The sequence below is a fragment of the Oncorhynchus clarkii genome, chromosome 32 (assembly GCF_045791955.1).
Source record: "Oncorhynchus clarkii lewisi isolate Uvic-CL-2024 chromosome 32, UVic_Ocla_1.0, whole genome shotgun sequence".
Lineage (NCBI taxonomy): Eukaryota > Metazoa > Chordata > Actinopteri > Salmoniformes > Salmonidae > Oncorhynchus > Oncorhynchus clarkii.
The window spans coordinates 20,511,308-20,529,181 of NC_092178.1; the positions used below are offsets into that span (position 1 = coordinate 20,511,308).

The 17,874-nt window shown below is 40.6% G+C and overlaps 1 protein-coding gene across 1 annotated transcript; it reads left to right on the top strand.

Moving 5' to 3' along the window:
- Positions 1–4,785: 4,785 nt before the first annotated feature.
- LOC139392144 (zinc finger CCCH-type containing 12Ab) lies at positions 4,786–16,704 on the top strand. Its single transcript, XM_071139876.1, has 6 exons — positions 4,786–4,892; positions 5,957–6,530; positions 11,399–11,538; positions 14,806–15,040; positions 15,265–15,365; positions 15,544–16,704. The coding sequence occupies exons 2-6, from the start codon at positions 5,986–5,988 to the stop codon at positions 16,545–16,547; spliced, it is 2,025 nt and encodes a 674-aa protein (XP_070995977.1). The 5' UTR covers positions 4,786–4,892; positions 5,957–5,985; the 3' UTR covers positions 16,548–16,704.
- The last annotated feature ends 1,170 nt before the right edge of the window (positions 16,705–17,874 follow it).

Below are 17,874 nucleotides of genomic sequence, written 5' to 3' on the forward strand. Positions count from 1 at the left end.
GCACAGTGCTCCTTGGGATGTTTAAAGCTTGGGAAATCTTTTTGTATCCAAATCCGGCTTTAAACTTCTTCACAACAGTATCTCGGACCTGCCTGGTGTGTTCCTTGTTCTTCATGATGCTCTCTGCGCTTTTAACGGACCTCTGAGACTATCACAGTGCAGGTGCATTTATACGGAGACTTGATTACACACAGGTGGATTGTATTTATCATCATTAGTCATTTAGGTCAACATTGGATCATTCAGAGATCCTCACTGAACTTCTGGAGAGAGTTTGCCTCACTGAAAGTAAAGGGGCTCAATAATTTTGCACGCCCAATTTTTCAGTTTTTGATTTGTTAAAAAAGTTTGAAATATCCAATAAATGTCGTTCCACTTCATGATTGTGTCCCACTTGTTGTTGATTCTTCACAAAAAAATACAGTTTTATATCTTTATGTTTGAAGCCTGAAATGTGGCAAAAGGTCGCAAAGTTCAAGGGGGCCGAATACTTTCACAAGGCACTGTATACTTTTGTACCTGTTTCCTCCAGCATCTTCACAAGATCCTTTGCTGCTGTTCTGGGATTGATTTGCACTTTTCACTCCAAAGTACGTTCATCTCTAGGAGACAGAACGCATCTCTTTTCTGAGCGGTATAACGGTTGCGTGGTCCCATGGTGTTTATACTTGCGTACTATTGTTTGTACAGATGAACGTGGTACCTTCAGGCGTTTGGAAATTGATCACATGGATGAACCAGACTTGTGGAGATCTACTTTTTTTTCCTCCTGAGGTCTTGGCTGATTTCTTTTGATTTTCCCATGAGGTCAAGCAAAGAGACACTGAGTTTGAAAGTAGGACTTGAAATACATACACAGGTACACCTCCAATTGACTCAAATGATGTCAATTAGCCTATCAAAAGCTTCTAAAGCCATGACATAGTTTTGGGGAATTTTCCAAGCTGTTTAAAGGCACATCCAACTTAGTGTATGTAAACGTCTGACCCACTGGAATTGTGGTGCAGTGAATTATAAGTGAAATAATCTGTCTGTAAACAATTGTTGGAAAAATTACAAAGTAGATGTCCTAATCGACTTGCCAAAACTATAGTTTGTTAACAATACATTTGTGGAGTTGTTGAAAAACGAGTTTTAATGACTCCAACCTAAGTGTATGTAAACTTCTGACTTCAACAGTACGTGGTATATGGTCTTATATACCATGGCTGTCAGACAATCAGAATTCAGGGCTCCAACCACCCAGTTTATAAAAGAGAACTAAACGGGACTGCCACGTTAGAGCTCCTGACAGACAGAGGTGCATCAAGTTTGTTGGAACCTCTCCAGCACGCTGGATGATTATGATTAATTTAAGATTGACTTTGAGTGTCCCTTAGTAAGAATTTCCACAACACCATATCCACTCTTTCCTTTCCCAGACTGTCTTTTTTGGAAATACCACAACCATAGGTTTCCCTCTATGCCTATGTCTTCTTTCTTTGTAAGTCAGAGTTACCTACGTGCATACTTTTCTTTTTCCACATGGAGTTAGCCATATAAAATAAAATAACATCATCATGATATTAATGTTGGTTGATAGAAATGTGATTTTCTGTCTCTTCCCTTTCAGGATTTTCACAACTGCTTGTGGTTTATCGTGGCATATATACTTGATGACAAACTCCTTCAATTTCTCACTATCCCCAAAACTCATGAGAGCCTAACTCTGTACGGTGGACCACTTATACAGTGTCAGGCTTGAACCTTTGAGAACAAGCTGAAAGCAGGATTGCGATACTTCGATATACGTGTAGAGGACAGTATTTTCCATAACATCCTTGATGTCATGAATGGGCATATAAAACATACCAATTTCCACGAGGTCCTGAACATTCTGTGGGAGTTCTTGAGCAAACATGACAGTGAGACTGTGCTTTTCAGAGTGACACTGCAAGGGACGAGCATGAAGAAAGCTGGAAAAATCTATCAAGGAATTGATTAAGGAATCTAAAGAAAAAGTATGGTTGAAGTTGTTTGTTATCTTACTTGTGAGATTCCAATAACCAATCATATTATACTATATTGCTGTTGATATGTTTAAATTGACAGCTATTATAAATCAGCTGTCAGAAGCTGCATGACGAGCAGCCAATCAAAACTCAATATTCTCTTAGTCCCTCTCCTAACACAGCTAGAACGAACGTGTAGAGTTACTGTGTAGGGCACTCACTTATCTATACAAACATGCTGTGAAGTGATTGAGGGAAAGATTGACGCCAGGATTTGGTGAGTTTTCATAAGGAAAACGAGCTGCTAGAGATTAGGCTAGCTAAACTATTGCTAGCATTTTGTGCGTGTTCATACTGAACCAAGCATACGCACAAGCCTTTAACATTTAGGCTAGCTCAGTTATCGATCAATTGAAATAGCAAACGTTAGGGATCATGCTAATCATGCATGGCGAACTATTTTATTTTTCATACTTTAAAAAAATGTGATTAACTAGTATCATAATCCATTTCAGCATATCAGTTTCCCTCAACTGTTGGACACTGAATTTCCACAGGCTGTGGGGTATCCACCGCCATATCTTCAGCTTCACTCGCTCTTGCAACAATTTTGTGTGGCTCCGTGTAGGAGACCTGCTGCTCAAACCCTTGCCACTTCATACTCCTTTACCCTAACCGGGCACTCCGGGGAATTGGGAACATGATTTCCAGCACAATTGCAACACTGTACATCCACAGATTCTTCAACATTGCTTTGGCACACACTTGATACATGGCCATACCTTTTGCAATTCCAGAAAAACAATGGCTTGGATGCGAAAGCTCACATCATATATCTCACATATCCCAGCTTCACATGTGAAGAGAGATTATTCTTCGGCAAACATCAATAATACTGACAGATTTTCCTCTTTTCTGCTATCCACTACACACGGGCCCAGCTCCATAAGGGGGCTTAGCCCCTCAGAGGAGTCACTAACTGTGGGTTTAGTTCCGTCCGCGCCCTCCCAGACAGGGGTGGGCAACTCCAGTCCTCGGGGGCCTGATAGATGTCACACTTTTTCTCCATCCCTAGCAAACACAGCTGATTCAACTAATTGCATTCTAAACTGAAGATCATGATTAGTTGATTATTGGAGTTAGGTGTGTTAGCTGGGGCTGGGGCAAAACTGTGACACCAATCAGGCCCCCGAGGACTGGAGTTGCCCACCCGAACTAAACCCAGTCAGTGAGTCCTCTAGGTTTAAATGTAATAGTACTACTGTAAATATTACTTTAAGTGTAGTCTTAAGTTCAAGGTGATCAGATCATCCCTGTCTAAATTCGTCTATCCAAAGATTTTGGGTTTATATTTGCTTGCTGTGATGAAACAGGAAAGAATTTATAAAAGTTATACGACACAGATTCTAAAATATTTATATCGAGAGGTAAGGCAAAACTAATTACATATTGCAAGCAAGCAGACAAACATGACTGATTTTAATGCATAAGTATGACCCATAAGAAAATAGCCCAAGCATCAATGCAACCTTATCCTACTCCTCAGACTAAACTGTATGCAAATAAAGACAAAGGGCTTTCTGAGTTTCTCTTGAGTATGAAAAACAGCTCAGGAACATGCCTAAATGCCAAAATCAGGTAAGAGCCTTAGGAAAATTACAAGTGCAGAAAAAGGGTGTATTGTTCAGTCACGTCATCAGACCACACAGCTGATCTCTGTCTGTTTCTCTGTCTGGTCTAAGCTTATACAGTTGGCCTTTATCTTCCTTTTATGGTGAAGGAAAATGTAGAGCAGTTATTTACCAATGTTGTCAATGGAATCTCAAATGCATATTTCCTGTACATATTGTGAGTCGTACAGTAGGCTATAGACAGTAGAAAATAGACAATGTTTACAGACAGTGTAAAGGGAAAAACTCAACCAATACTACCAGCCTTTGCCCTTTACATCAACAACCCCTATTCTATACATTACAGAAATAAGAAGAAATGTATACTTTTATATTGTATCAGCCAATGACCACTTCAGATATAAGATAATGCTTGATTAACTATATGATGTGAGTCAAAAACCCATCAATGGTAATCAAAGTTAGGCAATCTTAAAACTGATGACACTACTGGCTAAATATCTCATGTTGACTCTGTTCCTTTACCAGGAGGTAAATACAGGTAGAGAGGGGATATGTGAACCTATAATAAAACAAGCAGAAATCAAAATGTCTTATGGTAGCCTAGCCTACAAAAATAGGATAGGCAGTAGCAATAATAGCCAATACGTCTCTGGCCTAAATACATTTCATACCATCGATTAGTTGATAACAATATTGGCGCCCTTGAAACTTATTTGTAAAAGGCTTTGAATCAAGTGTTCAGTCAGGCAATAAATGATCAACTGCCGTTGGCCTGTTTCCTTTCCTTAATAAAATAAAACGGAAAACGCTCTATTTCCTTTTTTATTTTATTTTTTAAAATCGTTTATTCATAATACAAAATGATCAACAACTTACATTGATTGCTACATCAAACAGGGGCGGTAGCCCTAGTGGTTAGAGCGTTGGGCCGAAAGGTTGCTGGATCGAATCCCCGAGCTGACAAGGTACAAATCTGTCGTTCTTGCCCTGAACAAGGAAGTTGTTCCACGGTAGGCCGTCATTGTAAATAAGAATGTGTTCTTAACTGACTTGCCGAGTTTTTAATAAATAAACGTGTAAAAAAAGTATAGCGAAACAAAACACTATTTCCTTGTTCAGAGTTTGAAGCGTATGACTGACGTCATCGCCTCCAATATGCTGTTGTAGCCTACTGTCCACCGTGAAACTGCTCATAAGAGAGCAAGATATTTCACACGGATAACAACACGAACATGAATGGCCGAAACTGTTGGACTATAAATTACTGGTAAGTAGGATAACTACGTTAACGGGTTTACTTCGTTTCTTATTTGGGAACATGTAGCCCTTGATCATTGGACAAAGGAGTCTTCTGTATGGGGGACTTTTGATAAGAAGCGCAACGCTCGGTCGGAACATAAAGACACATCGCTGGGGGTATGGTTTTGAAAGCTTAAGGACCTTATCTTTCATATCCGCGAGAGATAATTTACAAAAAACAAAACGTTAAATTGATACACACCTATTGTAGAGTTAGGGTTCCGACACTGCCATATTACAGCGCTTGTCCACGGAAGACAGTCAGTGGACTCGCCTACCTGTGCTAACGTTAATTGAATATCTGCAACTCCAAACACCTGTGTGTAAACAAAAGACAGATGCCACAGACAGATGCCACAGACGTGTTGTCACTGAAAAATACCATCCGCTACAATTGTGCTAAATTCGGTTAACACAGGGTACAGTAAGTGTGGATTTTGTATTTGTTAAATGTATTTAGATTTGATATGAAAATAGAGGGATTTGTTTATTGTACCGCAATTGAGAATCGATTCACGTTGACATGGAGTATTTGGCTGTTTCAGAGCCAATTCGCTCTTTAAACAGAACATGTACGGTCTTTGGACTAAGGAGTAACTAATCAGTCCAACATTGGGCTAGATAACGGTGTCAAAATCTCATGAAGTCAGACGTTTTAGATTTTCCAAAACTAACATGTAGAACAAATCAAAGAAGGTAAACTCAGGCTGGTAGGATACATTTTACATGTCTCTGACACATGTCTCTGGGAATGAACACCGAAAATGTATTTAATTTCCTGAAAATACTGGAGTGGTTGACAATAGACATAGGCAATGATAAAATTAACCGAGACACTATAGGCCGAATTAATCAATAATCGCCGTACAGATGTCATACATCATTGACATACAGATGTCAATTTCAATACTAAAGTGAGATGTGATCTGTCATCAGATTGTATTGTTTTTAAACCTAATGGTATTGATATGATCGGGGAAACAATTTTTTTATACCACTTCACACAACCAAAACAATGTTTTTTTTAAACAGAGCACTGCCCGAAGGGGGGAGAGGGAGAGATGAACACAGAAGTCAGTCCCATCCCAAAGCTGTACCCAGTCGCAGAGGTCTTCCCATGGAATGAGTTCTCCTACACAGCCCGTCTGAGCCCCACAGAGCCCCACGACACAGACGGATGGCTCTCCGCTCTGCCTGCCTTCCACAATCATCATCCACCCTATCCCATCTGTGAGAGAATGCAGCAGAGTGGCACCCAATGCTCTGCTCCAGAGGAGAGCGGCAAGATCGCCACAGACCCTGGAGAGGCTCAGCTGGACTTCTACCGTAAACTGGGCTACTCCCCAGTGCAGGTCCAGACCGTGCTGCAGAAGTTTGGCCTGAACACAGACACTAACAGGATTCTGGGGGAACTGGTGCAGACTGGAGCCAGCCCAGAAGGGATGGAGAAGGAGGGAGCCCCAACTACCATGTCTGTCCTGATTGCTAGAGGGGAGACCCTTAGTAGCCTGCCCCTCACCCCTCCACCAATTTGGGAGGATGCAGCCAGTGAGGAGGAAGATGACCTGAAACCCATAGTGATCGATGGGAGTAATATAGCTATGAGGTGAGTAGAGAATTACATGCTGTGGGTCTGAGGACTGGTTTCCCAGACACAGATTAAGCCTAGTCCTAGTCCTAGATTAAAAGGGGCGGCAGGTAGCGTACCGATTGACCTTGTAAATCGCTCTGAATAAGAGTGTCTACTTAAATGTAAAAAGCATGCTCAATGGAGATTCTTCAAAGAAAGTAATTTTTAGTCTTGGACTAGGCTTAATCTGTGTCTGGGAAACTACCTGTGTCTTGAATTGCTGTTTGCTGGTGATAGTTATAGCAGAATGTATTATTCAGCTGTGTTTTGATAGGGTCCTGAGGACACCTAATTGATTTGCATTGAGGAAGGTATCAGGGGTCTGTGACATCTGCATGTTATGTACATTACTGGCCACTCATCAGGACTCCTCGTACCTCCACCTCCACTACTAATAAGTATTTGAGTCAGCATTAAAGTGCTCTTCAGTTGTGAACATTACAAACAAATCAGTCGTGCTCTCAGATCTGTGCTCTAATTGTAGAAAGTGGAGGGGTGGACATAATGTAGACATATAATCACTCTTAATGGATAATGTTCATGGAATACACGTAGATACAGGCTTCGACCAGCTTTAATCTAATCTCTCCAGTGACTGTTTCTAGGAAGGAACTTGTGGTTTGTACTTTACCGGCAGAATTCCCCCTCCTGTCCTCAAGAACAGATCATTTCCTTATTACGCTAAACTCCTGCCCTAACCTAATAATTACGATTCAGCCCTCAATACTCAATCACTATCAGGTGACACAGTCAAATAAAATAAAATTGTATTTGTCATATGCACTGAATACAACAGGTACAACATACTTTTTTAAATTTTTAATTTTTTTATTTCACCTTTATTTAACCAGGTAGGCTAGTTGAGAACAAGTTCTCATTTATAACTGCGACCTGGCCAAGATAAAGCATAGCAGTGTGAACAGACAACAACAGAGTTACACATGGAATAAACAATAAACAAGTATAACATAGTAGAAAAAAAGAAGTCTGTTGTACCTGTTGTATTCAGTGCATATGACAAATACAATTTTATTTAATTTGACTGTCAAATTTAATTTGACTGTGTTACCGGGAAAGGGTTCCTTACAAGCCCTTTCCCAACAATGCAGAGTTAAAAATGTAAGAAAAATTTTCAAAAAATAAAATAGTAACACAATAAAATAACAGTAACGAGACTATATACACAGAGTACCGGTACCGAGTCAATGTGCAGGGGTATGATGTAATTGACGTAATATGTACGTATAGGTAGGGGTAAAAGTGAATAGGCAAACAGGATAAATAATAGAGTAGCAGCGTATGTGAAAGTGTGTGTGGCATCTATCAAATCAAATTTTATTGGTCACACACACATGGTAAACAGATGTTATTGCGAGTGTAGTGAAATGCTTGTGCTTCTAGTTCTGACAGTGCAGCAATATCTAACAAGTAATATCTAACAATTCCACAATAAATACCTAATACACACAAATCTAAGTAAGGAATGGAATAAGAATATATAAATATATGGATGAGTGATGTCAGAGCAGCGTTGGCTAAGATGAAATAGATAGAATACAGTATATACATATGAGATGAGTAATGCAAGATATGTAAACATTATTAAGGTGGTCAATGGTTACAAGTCTATATGTTTGCAGAAGCCTCTCAGTGCTAGTGATGGCCTTGAAATAGAAGCTGTTTTTCTCAGTCTCTCGGTCCCAGCTTTGATGCACCTGTACTGACCTCACCTTCTGGATGATAGCAGGGTGAACAGGTTGTGGCTCGGGTGGTTGTTGTCCTTGATGATCTTTATGGTCTTCCTGTGACATCGGGTGCTGTAGGTGTCCTGGAGGGCAGGTAGTTTGCATGTGTGTGTTGGTGTGTTACTGTAGTATGTGTGTGTGTGGGTAGAGTCCAGTGAGTGTGCATAGAGCCAGTGCAAGAGACTCAGTGCAAATAAAAAGGGGGTCAAAGCAAGTGGTAATGATAGCCATTTGATTAACTGTTCAGCAGTCTTATGGCTTGGGGGTAAAAGCTGTTCAGGAGCCTTTTGGTCCCAGACTTGGCACTCCGGTACCGCTTACCGTGCGGTAGCAGAGAGAACAGTCTATGACTTGGGTGGCTGGAGTTAGTCTGGAGGAAGCCTCAACCTTTTATCTCCCTCCCCCAGCCACTGCTCCTCGTACTTCTTTGGCTTCCTTCCCACTTTGATACACACTCACACCTGTACAGGCACATCTCTCCCTTATTGCTCAGGTATGCAAATCTGAGCATGCAAATCAGTTCAGTCTAACAGGAACAGGCTTGATTGCGTTGCATTTACTGACTGTCCTTTGATGAGGATAATACATGTACACTGCGGTCAGAAAGTATTCAGACCCCTTGACTTTTTCCACATTTTGTTATGTTACAGCCTTATTCTAAAATGGATAACATAAATTGTTTTCCTCATCAATCTACACACAATACCCCATGATGACAAAACAATAACAGGTTTTTAGAAATGTTTGCAAATGTATAAAATAAAAAAATGAAATGACTTATTTACACGTGTGTTCAGACCCTTTGCTATGAGACTTGAAATTGAGCTCAGGTGCATCCAAGTTCCACGGATCATCCTTGAGCTTTTTCTACAACTTGATTGGAGTCTGTGGTAAATTCAATTGATTTGGAAAGGCACACAACTGTCTATATAAAGTCCCACAGTTGACATTGCATGCCAGAGCAAAAACCAAGCTCAGAGACAGGATTGTGTTGAGGCACAGATCTTGGGAAAGTAACAAAAAAAATTCTGTAGCATTGAAGGTCCCCAAGAACAGTGGCCTCCATTATTCTTAAAATATAAGAAGTTTGGAACCACCAAAACTGTTCCTAGAGCCGGCCGCCCTGCCAATCTGAGCAATCGGGTGTGAAGGATCTTGGTCAGGGAGGTGTCCAAGAACCCGATGGTCACTCTGACAGACCTCCAGAGTTCCTCTGTGGAGATGGGAGGACCTTCCAGAAGGACAACCAGCTCTGCAGCACTCCACCAATTAAGCCCTGCATTGTAGAGTGGACAGACGGAAGCTAGTCCGAATCTAGGGAAAGATGAACAGAGCAAAGTAAAGAGAGATCCTTGATGAAAACCTGCTCCAGGACAACGACGCTAAGCACACAGCCAAGACAACGCAGGAGTGGCTTCGGGACAAGTCTCAATGTCCTTAAGTGGTCCAGCCAGAGCCTGGACTTGAACTCGATCGAGCATCTCTGTAGAGACCTGAAAATAGCTGTGCTGCGACGCTCCCCATTCAACCTGACAGGGCTTGAAAGGATCTGCAGAGAACAATGGGAGAAACTCACCAAATATAGGTGTGCCAAGCTTGTAGCATCATACACAAGAACACTTTAATCGCTGCCAAAGGCGGAAGACACATTTCAGTTGAATGCATTCAGTTCAACTGACTAGGTATACCCTTTCCTTTTCCCAAAGGTGCTTCAACAAAGTACTGAGTAAAGGGCCTGAATCCTTTAAAAAAATTGTTTTTTTTTTTACAATTTAATCAATTTTAGAATAAGGAATACTTTCAGAATGCACAGTGTACATTTACCAGTGCAACAGTCAATCTTTACCATAACACTTTTTTGTTAAAGGTAGACTCAGCATAATGACGTAGATGCAAAAAGTAAACGGCATAGTAGGGCCCTATAAAATATATATTTTTTGTCTGATTCTGTAATTTCCACATTTAAGTTTTCTCCTGTGTTTTCATGTTTTTGCTCTCAAGGTTACACTTTATTAATAGAAACTCCAATTTAGTTATTTAGTTCACAATTCTTCCACCACATCAGGAGACAACTTTTGAAGTCTGGTTAAAAGAATTTTAAAAATCATTTTTATTTTTGGGTATAGTTACCCTTTAATTCCAGTGCTCACCTAGCAAGATGCTGTTTAGCTGTGTTTATGTGTGCATATATGGTACGGTTTGCCAAATAAATACCCACTAGATTGATACAAATAATCATTCTCATTCTGCTAGGTAAGCAAGCATAGGCAACTTTTTAGTTAACATTAAATTGAGAATGTTTTTGGGAAAGCCTTTCCATCTACTAGAATAATTTTCATTAGCATCATCTGGGGGAATTCAAATCCAATTGATTCATATAGCCCTTCTTACATCAGCTGATATCACAAAGTGCTGTACAGAAGCCCAGCCTAAAACCCCAAACAGCAAGCAATGCAGGTGTAGCAGCACCTGTCTCTTCAGAAAGTTAGGAATTACGAATCACTGATGTATTCTGTTCATGTCTTATGATAAACTTTTAACATTTTCCCTACTAAGTTCAATAGATTTTTGAATATTGGTCATCAAAAAGAAAGAAGGACCAAGGCACTCTTCATATAATTAATTAAAATGCGATTACAAAATTGATTGGACACACCTAGTAAGCAATACTATACACATTAAAAAGTGAAGAACTGTAGCTATGTTATCATAAAAATACAACTCCAAGCTAGAAATATCAGAACACTTAGAAAGGTAGTTCTAACCTTAAATATGACTGGGAGAAGTGTCAAGAATAAGAAAGCAATATATTCCATAGTACACTAGAACACAGCAAAACATGAACAACAACAGTTTAAACATATTCCCTATATAGTGCACTTATATTGACCAGAGTCATAGGCACTATGTAGGTTATAGGGTGCCACTTACCCTGACCACACAAATAAGTAATTGCGAACGTGATTTGTTTGCTTGCTCAACAGTTAATTTCTATTGCCCCTCTGTTGTAGCCACGTGAACAAGGAAGTGTAGTGTACAAAGAAGGATTTGATTGGCTTGCTTGCTCAGCAATATTTATTTCTATTGCCTCTGTTGTAGCCACGGAAACAAGGAAGTGTTTTCCTGCCTGGGAATCCAGCTGGCTGTGAACTTCTTCCTGGACAGGGGTCATACTGATATCACTGTGTTTGTTCCCTCATGGAGGAAGGAGCAGCCCAGACCAGATGTTCCCATCACAGGTAGGATGTTGGGAATACACCACACAGGGCCCAATATTTACTTCCTTTTCTGTATCACACAACAGCCCTCATTGTAGCCTATGTAATCCAGTAGATTTCCTCCTCAATACATATAGTGGATGGACATTTTGTTTTCGGCACTCAATGGAATTTTGAGTTTATATGCTTTTTAAAATCAGAGATGGCACATAGAAAATTATTTAATACCTTCAGTGGTGTAAAGTACTTAAGTAAAAACACTAAGTACTACGAGTTTTTTTGGGGTATCTGTGCTTAACAATTTATATTTTTGACAACTTACTTTTACTCCACTACATTCTTAAAGAAAATGATGTACTTTTTACTCTGTACATTTACCTTGACCCACAAAAGTATTTCTTACATTTTGGATGATTAGCAGGACAGGAAAATGGTCCAATTCCCACACTTATCAGGAGCCTGGTCATCACTCCTGCTTCTGATCTGGCGGACTCACTAAACACACATGCATTGTTTGTAAATGATGTTGGAGTGTGCCCCTGGCTATCTGTAAAAAAAAAAAAAAAAATATAATAAAGGAAATCGTGCCACCTGGTTTGCTTAATATAAGGAATGTGAAATTATTTTTCACTTTGAATCGTTAAGTATATTTTAGCAATTACTTTTGATTCTTAAGTATATTTAAAACCAAATACTTTTAGGCTTTTACCTGAGTAGTTTTTTTTACTGGTTGACTTTTACTTGAGTCATTTTCTAATAAGGTATCTTTTACTTTTACTCAAGTATGACAATTGGGTACTTTTTCTACTACTGAATACCTTATGGGATATATTGACTGCAGGAAATGTGCATACAATCTCAATGATTGAGTAGAGAGTGTCTCTTTGGTCTGGAAAGGTAAAACATTTTTGTGTTTGAGCAAGAAACAATATACCATTTGGCCTTTCTCAGTTACGGAACTTGAGGCAAACCAAACAACGTAAGCACAAAAACGGATTAGGGTTCAATGTGATGCAACTCCCGTACTCTTGGTGAGAGCAGTGTAGAGAGCAGGAGGGGAAATAGTATTTTTCTGTTTCCAAATTGCAACTTGTGTTGAACTTTATCTCCAAACCACCTCTTATTCATCTGATTAAATTAGGGACTTTTCTAAACATCTTTATTACTTCCTGCTGTAGCACATAAAAATTGTCCTCTCACGATGAGCTGCTGCTGTGATGACAGGATGCTTGGCTTGGCTGACTTATAGTAACTGTTATTGCCATAGCCAATTATCCTCATGCCTTATCCATTGCCAATTTATGCCAAAAGCCAGCTATATCGTGTATGCTCAAATGTTTATATGATGTTTGTCTCAAACATTTGATTGAGATATATATATATATACACATATACATACACATCTCTCTAATATATACAGTGAGGGGGAAAAAGTATTTCATCCCCTGCTGATTTTGTACATTTGCCCACTGACAAAGAAATGATCAGTTTATCATTTTAATGGTGGGTTTATTTGAACAGTGAGAGACAGAATAACAACAAAATAATCCAGAAAAAACGCATGTCAGAAATGTTATAAATTGATTTGCATTTTAATGAGGGAAATAAGTATTTGACCCCTCTGCAAAACATGACTTAGTTCTTGGTGGCAAAACCCTTGTTGGCAATCAGAGGTCAGACGTTTATTGTAGTTGGCCACCAGGATTGCACACATCTCAGGAGGGATTTTGTCCCACTCCTCTTTGCAGATCTTCTCCAAGTCATTAAGGTTTCAAGGCTGACATTTGGCAACTCAAACCTTCAGCTTCCTCCACAGATTTTCTATGGGATTAAGGTCTGGAGACTGGCTAGGCCACTCCAGGAACTTAATGTGCTTCTTATTGAGGGACTCCTTTGTTGCCTTGGCTGTGTGTTTTGGGTCATTGTCATGCTGGAATACCCATCCACGACCTATTTTCAATGACCTGGCTGAGGGAAGGAGGTTCTCACCCAAGATTTGATGGTACATGGCCCCGTCCATCGTCCCTTTGATGCGGTGAAGTTGTCCTGTCCCCTTAGCAGAAAAACACCCCCAAAGCATAATGCTTCCACCTCCATGTTTGACGGTGGGGATGATGTTCTTGGGGTCATAGGCAGCATTCCTCCTCCTCCAAACACGGCGAGTTGAGTTGATGCCAAAGAGCTCCATTTTGGTCTCATCTGACCACAACACTTTCACCCAGTTGTCCTGTGAATCATTCAGATGTTCATTGGCAAACTTCAGACGGGCATGTATATGTGTTTCTTGAGCAGGGGGACCTTGCGGGCGCTGCTGGATTTCAGTCCTTCACGGCGTATGATCTCATGATCATTGCAACTCCACGAGGTGAGATCTTGCATGGAGCCCCAGGCCGAGGGAGATTGACAGTTCTTTTGTGTCTCTTCCATTTGCAAATAATCGCACCAACTGTTGTCACCTTCTCACCAAGCTGCTTGGCGATGGTCTTGTAGCCCATTCCAGTCTTGTGTAGGTCTACAATCTTGTCCCTGACATCCTTGGAGAGCTCTTTGGTTTTGGCCATGGTGGAGAGTTTGGAATCTGATTGATTGCTTCTGTGGACAGGTGTCTTTTATACAGGTAACAAACTGAGATTAGGAGCACTCCCTTTAAGAGTGTGCTCCTAATCTCAGCTCGTTACCTGTATAAAAGACACCTGGGAGCCAGAAATCTTTCTGATTGAGAGGGGGTCAAATACTTATTTCCCTCATTAAAATGCAAATCAATTTATAACATTGTTGACATGCATTTGTTGTTGTTATTCTGTCTCTCACTGTTCAAATAAACCTACCATTAAAATGATAGACTCATCATTTCTTTGTCAGTGGGCAAACATACAAAATCAGCAGGGAATCAAATACTTTTTTCCCCTCACTGTACATATAGATATTTTTCAATTGAGTTTAATTGAAAGATGTAAAATATCTGATGCTCATCAATTAAACATTGTCCTTTTTAATATGTGTGTGCCAAATATCATATCAACGTTGAGCATACATGCTATAGCCGGCACACTATCAGAGCATCTTAGTTGCTCGAGTTCCAATTAAGTTTATCAACAAAGGATGACATGTTTCCCCCATGAGAGAGAGAACATGGGAGAAAGTAAAGTGTTTAAAAAAAACATCTTACACAAAGATCAGGGGGAAACAAGTGAATGAGTATGTGAATGCATGATTGATCTTAATACTTAATTGATGATTAACTAATTTAATAGTTATCTAACATTAATATTTTTCTCTACTCTAAAGATCAACACATTTTGCGTGAGCTGGAGAGAAAGAAAATCATGGTGTTCACCCCTTCGCGGCGTGTAGCGGGCAAACGTGTGGTCTGCTACGATGATCGCTTCATCGTCAAGCTGGCGTACGAGTCAGACGGTGTCATCGTATCCAACGACACATACCGTGACCTTCAGGGCGAGAGACAGGAGTGGAAGCGCTTCATCGAGGAGAGGCTGCTCATGTTCTCGTTCGTCAATGACAAGTAAGTCTTGTGGTAGCTTATTATTAACCGTAAAATGGCACACTGGATTAATAACTCATGTTTTAACTGATAATGCAGTTGTTACAGATCTATAACTTTCATGAATGAGACATTATAAATGCTTATGAATGTTTAACTATTAATATATGCAAATTATGCATTATTGTTTAGTATACATTAGCCACAATGTAGTATCAATCTAAACTCCACTCCCCCTCTCTCAGGTTCATGCCCCCTGATGACCCCCTGGGTCGCCATGGTCCCACCCTGGAGAACTTTCTACGGAAGGTTCCTCGGTTACCACGCAAACAGCCATGTCCTTACGGTGAGATCACATCTCTACTGGGGTCATCCTGTGGTTGACCTTACATATGGGTGGGGGGAACATTTCCAAATAATTATTAACAAACGGACACAAATACTGTAATGGATGTAATAAATGTACTGTATGTGCTTAAACTCAGCGGTACTAATTAACTCTTGTTTATATTTCATGAATACAGGAAGGAAATGCACTTATGGAATAAAGTGTAAATTCTACCACCCGGAGCGAGTCAACCAATCCAATCGCTCTTTGGCTGACGAGCTGCGGGAGAAGGCCAAGCTGCCCTTGTCACAACAGAAACACCCCACCACAGGTCCTGGACTTGCCTATGGCCTTTCCCTGGAGGAGCAGATGGCTCAGAAACTGACCCTAGAACAGTGGAATGGCTCCTTGAAGAAAGGCCTCACCAGTGAGAATGTTCTTCTTCTCAAGGGAGGCCATCGCTCCAGCTGGACGTCCCCAGCTAAGAAGGCCAGCACCAACCGACATTCCCTGACCGACCTGGACTCGGCCCTGGCCAGTGGCTCTCAAGAGAGGCTAGATTCTGGGCTGGGCTCCTTCGAGAGCCAGGCATCTGACCCCTCTAGAAACCACTGTGATCACTATAGCAACGCTGGGTACAGGAACTGCCAGTCAAAGTCCGCCCCCAGTATGAAACAACAACGCTATTCTCTCCCTAGCGACCTGCCTTGTAACTGCTGCTCCCATGCTCCTCAGCCTTCAGGCCCCAGTGCAGGATACCAACAACACCACAGCCCACACCATAGCATGGGCCCAGCCAGCACCCACAACCCAGACATGATGACCTACTACCCCCCTTGTTACCCCAACTATGGAACACCAATGTATCCAGTTAGTATGCATCAGTATAGCCACCCCAGTGACTTCCAACAGCAGGGCAGGGTCCACCGTTCACAGCAGACCTTCTGGTCGGACCCGTTTGGGACTTATCCTCAGACTCTCCACTGCATTGCTCAGGAGCAGCAGAGACACTGGTCCCTTGCCCGGACACAGCCGAGCCCCCATGGGGAGTGCAGGGAGAGGGAGGATGTCAGGAAGAAGCTGCTGGCCATCTTTAACGGCCGTCTGGTGGACAGGGCCATGGACATGTTCCCCCATCTCATGGACCCACAGAGACTGGCTGCTGAGATCCTCACCCTGAGATCCTCTCAGGGCCTGTGATTGGCTCGTTGCTCTGAGATGGAGGGATTTGTAGTTTTTTTTCAGTTGAAAGAGTCTCTTGAAAAAATGTCCAAGCTACTATAAAGATCTGTGTTTCCACTTTAGGGAAACATTGACCTTCCTAGTGTATTTGCTTTGCCAAATGTGTTCTTGCCAAGTGTTTCAGGAACTAGGTCGCTTATATTGCCTCGAACATAAAACCGGAGGCAATTGATTGTTGATGCAAGTTGTATCTATTTAATAAATCTTTCTAGACCCTCGAGTGTATTCGATGGGTAAAAGTAATGTATTTGAGGAGCAATATTCTTACAGAATGCATGTACAGTGGGGCAAAAAAGTATTTAGTCAGCCACCAATTGTGCAAGTTCTCCCACTTAAAAATATGAGAGAGGCCTGTAATTTTCATCATAGGTACACTTCAACCTTTCCAGAAAATCACAGCAATAGTTGCCCAGCAATAGCCCCAAAACATCACTGCTCTAGAGATCTGCATGGAGGAATGGGCCAAAATACCAGCAACGGTGTGTGAAAACCTTGTGAAGACTTACAGAAAACGTTTGACCTCTGTCATTGCCAACAAAGGGTATATAACAAAGTATTGAGTAACTTTTGTTATTGACCAAATACTTATTTTCCACCATAATCTGTAGGATTTTTAATGAATTTATTTGCAATGTGATTTTCTGGATTTTTTTTATCTAATTTTGTCTGTCATAGGTGAAGTGTACCTATGATGAAAATTACAGGCCTCATCTTTTTAAGTGGGAGAACTTGCACAATTGGTGGCTGACTAAATACTTTTTTACCCCACTGTACATAGGCCTTAGGGCACTATTATAGACAAATGTTTCAAGATGAATTATGACATAAAGGGTATTATCGGCACAGTGTGCCATAATGGTGGTCACAGCTAACTGTCTAATACGGTAGTGAAGTAGATGCTCTATGGGTCAAGTTCATTGAAGAACATTAATGTCCAGAGAAGAAGTATAATTGTATTCTTAATTTAAAAAAAAGACCTCTATAATACAAAAACATACAAAATAGATCTAAAGTCAATAGATATAGACCAGTATAATATTTTTTGCTATATAAAAATTTTCTACTATCTACTTTGTATTCATTCTGTGTGTAGCAATGTGAGAGCAGATGGCTTGTGTATTACAATGCATTCAGAAAGTATTCAGACCCCTTCCCCTTTTCCACATTTTGTTATGTTACAGCCTTACTCTAAAATTGATTAAATAAAATATTTTTCTCATAAATCTACACACAATACCCCATAATTACAGATCAAAAACAGGTTTCTAGAAAATTGTGCAATTAA

Excerpts from the sequence above, each read along its gene's own strand:
- LOC139392144 (XM_071139876.1), top strand. The coding sequence starts at position 5,986 with ATGAACACAGAAGTCAGTCCCATCCCAAAGCTGTACCCAGTCGCAGAG. Across the intron at positions 15,041-15,264 it reads TTCTCGTTCGTCAATGACAA|GTTCATGCCCCCTGATGACC; the intron begins GTAAGTCTTGTG and ends CCCCTCTCTCAG. Across the intron at positions 15,366-15,543 it reads CAAACAGCCATGTCCTTACG|GAAGGAAATGCACTTATGGA; the intron begins GTGAGATCACAT and ends TCATGAATACAG.